This window comes from Prosopis cineraria, unplaced genomic scaffold (assembly GCF_029017545.1).
Source record: "Prosopis cineraria cultivar Desert tree isolate PC_DT_omini unplaced genomic scaffold, ASM2901754v1 PC372, whole genome shotgun sequence".
Taxonomy (NCBI): Eukaryota; Viridiplantae; Streptophyta; class Magnoliopsida; order Fabales; family Fabaceae; genus Prosopis; species Prosopis cineraria.
Window position 1 is genome coordinate 1 of NW_026555699.1, and position 10,507 is coordinate 10,507.

Here is a 10,507-nt window from a genome sequence, read left to right on the forward strand (position 1 = left end):
TTAAGCCATTCTCTTTCAATTTCACCTTAATAAAGTCTTTTAACATCAACCAATTCAAACAAAATTTGGACCTACTCTCTTTTGAGTTGTCTGGAATAACTGAAGAGGGCAAATTCAATTTTGTAATTCCATGAAGCAAAAAGGCGGAACAAAATAAAACTCCTTAGGACCTTGCTCAAATTCAAACTTGAGACCAAATGGAAGTATATCTACCCAGGTACCACTACATCAGCTTCCTTTATTGTCCCAAATATCTCAATAGTTAATATAAATACACTTAAAGCAAATTATCATTTACATACACACAGTTTTTTAAATTTTATCAGGGTTATTATAAAATCGCACCTAAACCTTTAATTCATGATGCAAATTGTATATTAACACTAGGAAATATAAATTATTCCAACTTCAAATAAGTAATAGTAATAATTTGACTTACGTGCAAAACATAAAATAGAGAAATGAGAATATAGTTAGACTTACGTGCAAAACATATGAAAGTTGTTAGTACTCATCGCTTACCTAACCTCAAAGAAAAGTATTTTCAATGAATGAAATCCTCTATATAAATCAACTCGATACATATCAGGCTCTTAATTTCTATCAAAGACATTTCAGTTCTAAGATAGGAGCCATGTCTGTCGCAGCATCTCTCCATGACAACACTAGAAGATGTGCCAATTTTGCTCCTGACATTTGGGGGAATATGTTTCTTCAACATGCTTCAGAATCTGAGGTATTTAATACAGTACACACACCATTATATGAAACCTATTGATCGAGTGTAATATATCTAGCAAGTTTGCTATTACTAGAAAAAAATGTACGAAAATTACCTGTCCGTTGAGTGTTCATCAGTTAAACTTAAACCTGATAGTTGCAAGTGAAAATTACAATAATCGCTTGTTTGTTATTTTCCAGGATGTTGATGACAGCGTGGAGCATAAAGTGCATAAAGAGAAACTAAAGATGTTTATACCTTCCAACCGTCAGAGTCGTTCAGAAATGCTAAACTTCATTGACTTGGTCCAACGTTTTGGAGTCTCTTACCACTTCGAACAAGAGATTGAAGAAGCGTTGGCAAAGATTCACAGCATGTATACCAGCAACAACAACATCCTTATCATGCATCAGGATGGAGATGATGATCTTCACTCTCTTGCTTTACTCTTTCGATTGCTGAGGCAACATGGATATCCCATTTCATCTGGTATTTGTTACACTATTCAAGCTTAAATTGTCAGTATATATTATTTTGCATTATCCAATGTGAGGAGCTTTATCTAGGGAAACCTGGGATTATTACCACAATCCGCTTAGATTAATTTGAACCCCATTTTGTGATACCTTTAGCATTTTTATTTGACATAGCTAGCAATCCCAAGACTTGCACCCGATACTGTAAGATAACCTGATTTGACACCCTTGACCAGTTGAAAGCTGTGAAGAGCTTTTCTCTTTCATTTCAAGAGCTCACACTAATTCATTTCATAGAATTCCAAGCAGTTTCACTAATTCGCATGTATATGAACAGATGTATTTGAGAGATTCAAGGACGACAAAGGAGAGTTTAATATTAATCAAAATCTTACCAAGGACGTCGAAGGAATGTTGGCCTTGTATGAAGCGGCACAATTAGAGATTCATGGAGAGAATATACTTGATGAAGCTCTTCATTTCACTTACACTCACCTTAAATCCCTCACTGATAACAACCAATTGAGCCCTATTCTCAATGCACAAGTCAGCCACTGCTTAAGTCAGCCTCTGCACAAGAGATCGCTTAGGCTAGAGGCAAGACATTACATGTCTTTCTACCAGCAGCAAGATCCTTCCCAAAATCAGATGATAATGTTGCTCAACTTTGCAAAGCTAGATTTCAATATGCTGCAGAAACTGCATCGAAAAGAGCTTGGCAATATCACCAAGTAAGTGAAATGTACTATAGTATGTGATCTTAACTAGTACAATGATCCATAGGATTATATAAATGTAAGGAAAAATGATATTTTATGACCTTCTAAAAATATTAATCACAGTTAAAGATCTTAAAATTATGAATTTTTAGAAATAGATCATGGTTTTTACTTGAAATTAAAAATTTTCAAGATATTATTGAATTTTTTTGGTGCTTATCTGTAAACACTGTATTTTATTTGGGCACTTATAAATAAATAAGATAACATCTATAATAAAATAATAAAAAATGAATAAAAAAGAGAGAATGGAAAATGGTTTATAACAAGAAAATAAGTAAATAAAAAAAATTAAAAGGTCTTTGAGTGAAGATAATGAAAAATAACACAAATATAATCAAATCAAATCACAATATAATGTAATAATGTATGAGCTAAAAAGATTTGAATATCTCAAAATAACATAATAATCAAAATTGTAATGATAAGAAAATTTAGGAATTTTTTTAAGTATATAATAAGCAATTTTATTCCAGTATTAAAGAGAAGTTAGTGCAAACTCAACATAAAGAGAGAGAGATAATTAAAAGTTTAAATCAAATAATTATTTGTTTTTATTAATATTTTGATAATAATGTAATGGTAAAAACACATATACTTGTATGTTGATTCTGAAAATAATTAAATATTATAATTAATAGGAACAGATTTTGATGATTTTTTTTTAATGAAATAGATGCAAACATAAGCTAGTGATTCAGTGGAACCATGCTTGTTGCCTATCCTGTGGTCCTAAATTCGAATCGTCACTGGGCTGATGGAAATTTTTATTTTATTTGATTTTAAACACTTTGAAATTACCAAAATAACCTTCATAAAAAAACACGACATTATATTCCACCCTATTTTCTTTTCCTTCGTTGGGGGTGGGGGCATCTGAACATTGATGATTATAATATTAATTATAATTAAATATTATAATTAATAGGAACAGATTTTGATGATTTTTTTTAAAATGAAATAGATGCAAACATAAGCTAGTGATTCAGTGGAACCATGCTTGTTGCCTATCCTGTGGTCCTAAATTCGAATCATCACTGGGCTGATGGAAATTTTTATTTTATTTTATTTTAAACACTTTGAAATTACCAAAATAACCCTCGTAAAAAAACACGACATTATATTCCACCCTATTTTCTTTTCTTTCGTTGGGGGTGGGGTCTGTTTGGTTCGAGGGGAGGGGAGGGGAGGTGAGGGGAGAGGAGGGAAGGGAGGGGGCGGGGGAGGAGGGGAAGGGGAAGGGAGGGGAGCTTCCCCCCAATTTGGAGGGGAGGCTTCGGAGGGGATGGGAGGGGAAATTTTAACTCCCATCCTCCTAACCAAAGGAGGGGAGAGGAGGGGAGGGGCTCCCCTCCTTCTAACCAAATGAGGGGAGGGGAGAGGAGCCCCTTCCCTCCCCTCCCCTCCCCCCCAACCAAACAGGGCCTGAGGGGAGAGAGGTTCGTGACTCTTCTTCTCTTCCGCCAAAAACATGAGGGAGTGGTGAGTGAGAGATCTTCTGTCCACTCATCGTCGAGGTGTGTGAAAGGGAGATCCGTTGCCGATGGAGGTCACCAAAATTTTCTCCGTTCGTGTCGCTGCTGGGGGCCAATGTCGCTAGATTCTCCTCCTCTTCTGTTCATGTTGCTGTTTTTCTCCTTCCTTCTTTCACGTTGTTGCCGCCTTGGCGTAAGTGAGGGAGTTTTGATTCTTATTTATCCTTGCTGTCATCTATTTACTATTATAGATTGCTGTTTAGCTCGTGATTCCTTTCTTCCCCTGTTGCGTCACCTCTGTTCTTGTGTGGAAGTGAGCTTGCCTCTTTCATTTCTTTTTCCGTCGACGCAGTGTGGTGTGTGGGTATGTGCAGAAACTCTTCTCAATTTATCCTCAGTATGTGCGTGCGTGTAGCATTTTAGTCCCTTATTTATTGGCTGCTTGCTGTGGTTTGTGAGGGATTTAGATTCTAATATTATTGGATTTAAATATAATTTTGGTAAAGAATGAATTTGGTAAACATAGTAAATTTAAATAATGATGATTGAAAAGTTGTTGGGAATGAAATTTAAAGAGTAAAATGATTGTCATATACTTAAATTTTTGCATGCACACGAGGTGTTCGATGAAATGTTCGAAAAAGAAAATTTATGAAAGATGGAAACAAAGTAAAATAAGTCTTTAGTATGCATGTTTAGAATTTAGATATAAGCTCTTGGGATCTATCCAACCTTCTAAAAGGCATCATTTACCTACCAAACTTGTTATGATTCTTGATTGAAAATTTATTATCACTTGAACTAAATTTGTAATGCATTTAAAAATGTAGATTGTTGGCTTATTCTTTGGTTTAGTCAAGGAAAAATAATTAATAAGTGTATGATGTGTGGTTTGAATTTGTTTTATCAAATGAATGAGTCTTTTTTGGAGTTAATATAAGTATATAGTTTTAGTTGTTTTATTAAAAGAAAAAGGGAGTCGTAACCCCTCCAGGTAAAAAAAAAAATGCTCTGAATTGAAAAATTATGGAAGCTTGCTAATTTGGTTGGATTGCAAGTTTTAAATAAAATGTATAATAGAAATAACAATGACTTCACTTTGTGAAGTAGGGAATTAAGGCATTGACATTATTATAAAAGTGGCTAATTAGGAGTAACTTATATGTTTGGGAATGTTTCAGGTAAGTAAACAGTACCTCCATTATTCTATCAATAAAAGTAGTTTGTTTTTGAAAATATTACATTTTTATATAAATCAGTTTTTTAACAACCATGATGAATATTAAGTACTTTGTAATTAAATTATTTTGGTTTTGGAAATTATAGAATGATGATGAAGGATAATTAAATTATGATATGTGCATGTATTTCCCTTAAGAAATATACTTTCAAAATTGATGAAGGCATCTTTGTTTATTTTACTTTGAAAATTCTTGCTTACTCAACTAATGCAAGTTTGTACATTAACTATGAAGTATTATTTTGGCAAGTTTTGAGATTTGAAGCAATTCATATGAGTTTGGCATTGAGAATGAAAATCTTATTTTAGAAATGATTATTTTTCTCGCATGTTTGAAATGTGATTTCTAAGAAGATTCTACACAGAATACTAGTTGTTAACAACAGTTTCGTTAGCTCTTGGCACGCCATAGTCAATGATTAGTTAGTTCGATTTTTGTAAGCTTTATTCTCACGTTTGTTATTCATGAATATTGTACCTGCATTTGATTTTGTGGTTTCGGTCACGTTTGGTTATTTATCTTCGTGGACTATGTGTCCACATTTGTTTCGTGGCTTTAGCTGCATTTGATTACTTACTCTCGTGGGTTGTGTGTCCACATTTGTTTTGTAGCTTAGGCTGCATTTGATTACTTACTCTCGTGAACTGTGTGTTCATGTTTATTTTTGTGGCATAAGATGTGTTGGGTTATTTACCTTCGTGGGTTGTGTGTCCACGTTTGTTACCTGTTCTATTAAGTCCTCAAAATTTTAAAGTTTTAATCAACTTGTGTATTTGAAATTTCAATGGTTTCAATTAGCAAGTGTACCACTTCTATTTATAGATGATCAATTATTTTTCTAAATACAATCAAAATAATATAATTTTAGTTTACTCTCATCTTTATAGTTATGATTATGATTTTAAGATCAAGTTTTGTTTTCACATAGAATTATTCTCTTTTCAATTATTTTAAATAATTCTTGGATTATTTTATTTTATTTATTTACTAGGGATTCTATTCATTGAAAAAATATTTTGTTCTCAGATTCATTAGTTGATACTGAACTTCCTGCCGGTCATTGAAAGGCTTGTTACTGTATTGGGTGAATATTTATTTTAATTATGTGTGTTATTTGGAGACTATAATTTAAGTGCTCCACATTAACTATAGATGTAATTCTAGTTTGTAAATTTATATCGACTGTCTATTATCGAGGAACAAAACTCCGTATTATTAATTTGTCTGTAAATGGTTGTTGTAGAAATTTGGAGGGTCCTATTTACGAAGGAAATTTTGCAAAAATCTCTACATCAAGTTTAATAATCTTTTGTTTGTATGAAAAATGTTACCATGATTTCCAATTCCAATTTTATTCCAAATAAATTAAGATATTAAATTAAAATTTTTGATCAAGACTAAAGAGATGTGTGTTTGTGCATATATCTTATGCCGGTTATGTCTATTTTTTGGGCGTGACAAAAATATAAATTAAATATAATATCTATTATTATGATTTGAACATTTCAAGATAATATAATATCTAATATTTTGGGATGCATGAAATTTTCATAAATCTTACCAGAAGATTTCCCCAAAATTGTTTCTCAAAATTTTGTTGCAAATAAAGAAATAAAATATAAAATCCAACATTAAAATTATTTTACAAAACATTGATAATTAATATTTTTCTTAGAAAAAATTCTCAACCAAGAGACTCACATTGTTACCCTAAATTATGTGGGCTTTGATTCCTTTACAAGGTACGTAGGCTTTAGATTTTCATCCTAGATCAAATCCAACTTATAAATAAATAAAATTTTCTTTTTAATTGTCTTATTTTTTATTAAGGATAATTAAGATATTTTTTAAAGTTATTTAAATTTATATAGTTAATTTGCAGTAACCATTCATATGAATAAGTGTTGTCGGATGTCTAATGCTTTTCTCATATACATTTGACTCCCATACTCTTTCCTATACGTAGACTACTTGTTTAAGAGGTTTCCAAAATTGCCCTTTAAAATTTTGGTGGCAACACCCAAATATTATTTTTATTCAATTTTCCCTCTAAGGAAATTCTAGATTGGGTGCGGCATCATCTTTCATATTTTAAACAGCAATGTTTAGCATTTTTATCAGTACTTATCAGTTTTTTTTTTTTTCAGTAATCACGTCAATTGTTTTCAATATTTATCTTCGAAAAGTTTATGTACAGAAAAATTAAAGATAAGAGTAAAAGTTTTTATTTGTTCTTAGAGAGTCTTTAAATGTGATTCTCCCTAACAGTGAAAACTCATGTTTAATTAATTTATTTGTATTACAGGTGGTGGAAAGAATCAGAATTTACGAGGAAGGTACCCTATGCTAGAGATAGGTTGGTGGAGTCCTACTTTTGGGCTTTATCCCTGTCCTATGAGCCTCAATTCAGCATTGCAAGAATGTTAGCTGGCAAGCTGGTTGCTATTATCGCTGTTCTTGATGATACCTATGATGTCTATGGCAAACTTGAAGAACTTGAGCCCTTCACAGAGGCCATCCACAGGTTTAAATGTTCATTCACATATTATATTTACCAATCCTGTCACTGAAAATTAATCATAAATTTTATTACTTAATTACTCTTTTTATCTGATTATCCAGATGGGATATAGGTCTCATTAAATCTCTTCCAGAGTGCATGAAAGTGGTGTTTGAGGCAGTTGTAGAATTGTTCAGTGAAATGGAGATGGTGACTACAAAACAAGGGACATCAACTTTTGTGATGCCACATGTTAAACAAGCTGTATATATAAGCGAAACTTTATAACTTATTGTAATTTCAAACACACACGTGATATTCCATTCCATTTTAACCTAGTTACATATTTTGGTTGTAGATTATCAACTCGGCTAATGCGTACTTGATGGAAGCAAAATGGTGCCATGAACACTGCGTTCCAAGCTATGAGGAGTACAAGGATAATGGAGCTGTTTCTACTACTTGCCCACTTCTGATATCTTCATTTCTCGGCCTTGGAAACCTTGCAACCAAAGAGGTGTTTGAATGGCTTGCCACACATCCCAAAATTATTGGGACCATGTCAACGATTGGCAGACTCCTCGATGACATGGCCACTCATAAGGTAAAACTTAAGATACCATGCATAAATATGAATTCATCAACCCTAATTAATTTTGATGTTTATAATGAAACAAATGAAACCACAGCCGTTCCTTTTATATACCCTTATATTTTAGAATATTCCATGTGATCACTACGGTGGAAATACGTTAGAAGGTCTATCAGGGACTTATAGCCTAGCTTAGTTATTGATCTATTTGGGCAAAATATGTGCAACTAAGCTCAGGCTTATTATAATTAGTTCTATTTAAGCAAAGAAGTTACGCTTATTTACTTAACACTGGGCTTATAACCCAACATGTTTATATTTTTATATTATATTTACATATACTTTATGTATCATTTGATATATAAATATATAAATAATATGAATTTTGTTAATTTATTCAAAAAATTTATTGTTATAAGTTAGGAATTAAACTCACATACAAATTGAAATTTCATTTTATATCATATTAATTAACTATTATCATAAATTTGTGGTATAAAAATTAATTATTATCATAAATATAAGTAAATACCATTTCCTCTCTTTTATAAGTATAAGTAAATCTCTACATAACCAAAACCTAGCTGGGTCTATTTCTGCCTTGCATGTCATAAAGCATACATATCATATTCATATTAAATGGGAGAAATGATACGAGAAGCTCTAATGGTTAATGCATGTTTATGTGTAGTTGGAGCAGGAGAGAAAGCATGTTGCTTCAGGAGTTGAGTGTTGCATGAAACAATTTGGAGTTTCAGAAGAAGAGGCTCATAAAATGCTCAACGATGACATCAAGAATTGCTGGAAGGATATTAACGAAGAGTGCCTGAATAATCCACACAACGTCCCAAAGTCTGTGCTTGATTGTGTCGTCAATTTGGCTCGAGCGGCTGAGGTTTTCTATGAAAACAAGCAAGACAGATTCACCAACGGTGAGTCTCTCAAACATTATGTTGTCCAACTCCTTCTGGATCCCATACCCATTGAGCCGTGACAAGTCACAGCAACATTAGTTATAGTTGAGCATCCTAAAATTATAAAGTTTTAGAAAAAAATCATGGTCTTTAGTTGGGATTAATTTTTTTTATTGAATTTTTTCAATCTAATCTTTTATATTTCAGCACCCATCTTTTTACTTTTTCAATAGTCATCTTTAGCATTTCCAGTACTCAATTTTTCATTTTTTTAAATAGTCATCTATGATGTCTCCAATACTTTTCCATGATTTCAGTACTGAAAAAAAAAAATTAAAGATAGGTGTTTCGTAGTACTGAAAACAAGAAATATGGGCATTGAAAACATCTAAGATGACTATTGAAAAGTTTAAAAATCAAGTACAGGAAGTGATGCTAAAATATGAGTGCTGAAAATATGAAAGATGAATGCTGAAAATAAAATTTTGATTCCAGTTAAGGACTATGGTTCTATGTTGAAATTTTAAAATTTTAGGATTCTTAACTATAAATAATATTATTAGAGGGTCTTTAAATGTCATTCTCCCTACATTTTATACTTAAGACCTGTTATTTTAATTTTTTCTTGTCAAGTTTGTTGGTGATATGGATTACATGTCCAAGCCACTTCCTATGTTTGCAAAGTTTGTGCGTGGTCCTCCTCTGTTCGAGGCATGAATAAAAGTGATCACATTATAGTGGGTCTAACTTATCTTATCTGGTGTCGATCAATGACTTGCCTCTGTTTTTGCATTTCTATAATTCCAGAGCTTTTCATGTTCCTATTCATATTTATAATTCGTTCTATCAAATATCTAAAACAATTAATATTATTTTCTAATTATATGGCCTTTGGGGTGTGTGTGTGTGTGATATATTGTTGGGTGATTATGATTGTTGGGATTTGAGAATGGAGAAAGAGAGGGACTCCATAGAAAAGAAACTTTTATTATTTACTCACAGTACAAGATTCACAAACTCACGACTTTTCTCCAATTCTCACACTCTCACTCCTTTGCTTTTCCTCACACAGCACACTTCACTCTCTTGCACTCTAGACACACAATGATTAGCATTCTGAGGCCATTTCTTCTCCACATCATTCTAGAATTTTATTTTCTATTCCAACCACAGGTTTCTTCATAATTCTAGATCCGTCCCTTTAATTTATTTATTTGTTGGTTGGTGATTCCTTAACAATGATGGGGGAAGATTTCAGAATGATGATCAATAATTTGCATTTGATTATTAGTATTTGTGGAAAGTTGAGGTAATTTTAAAACATTTAACAGAGTTCAACTAACATTCTTAATTTAGTTGAAATAGTTAAATGTGGCATGCAAATGGGAACAAAAGTAGCATCTGCATAAAATTCCACTACTTTTTCAATGTTGTGCATAGTTTTTTTTTTTTTGGTAAAATGCACTAGAGCTTTTATTTTTTTTAGAGTTAATGTAAATTTCTTGAAGCTTCCATGCATAAAAGCACAATTGATATCTTAAAGTATATTTTTGGCTCAATATTGCCTTGTCATTTTTTAAAAATAATGGAACAATGTCACCTGGACCTGACAGAATAGAGACACTGATCAATAGTTGACTTAACTCTAAAACCCCATATTCAATCTCTACCAACGTGGTCTGCCCATTTTTCACAGATCAGATACTTCGAATCTGACAAAAGCAACCACAAATAATAAAACTAACAAACATACTTCATTGTAAGAGATTTCTCTTTCAAATAGAAGGATCAAATGCACCGGAAGTCTAA

At 32.2% G+C, this 10,507-nt stretch overlaps 1 protein-coding gene across 1 annotated transcript; it reads left to right on the forward strand.

The window, feature by feature from the left end:
* The first annotated feature begins 627 nt into the window (after window positions 1–627).
* On the forward strand, window positions 628–9,464 carry LOC129296640 (probable terpene synthase 2). The gene is made up of 7 exons (XM_054935228.1): window positions 628–736; window positions 922–1,210; window positions 1,535–1,928; window positions 6,998–7,216; window positions 7,315–7,456; window positions 7,551–7,796; window positions 8,476–9,464. Exons 1-7 carry the CDS (start codon window positions 635–637, stop codon window positions 8,776–8,778), a joined length of 1,695 nt encoding a protein of 564 aa, XP_054791203.1. The 5' UTR covers window positions 628–634; the 3' UTR covers window positions 8,779–9,464.
* The last annotated feature ends 1,043 nt before the right edge of the window (window positions 9,465–10,507 follow it).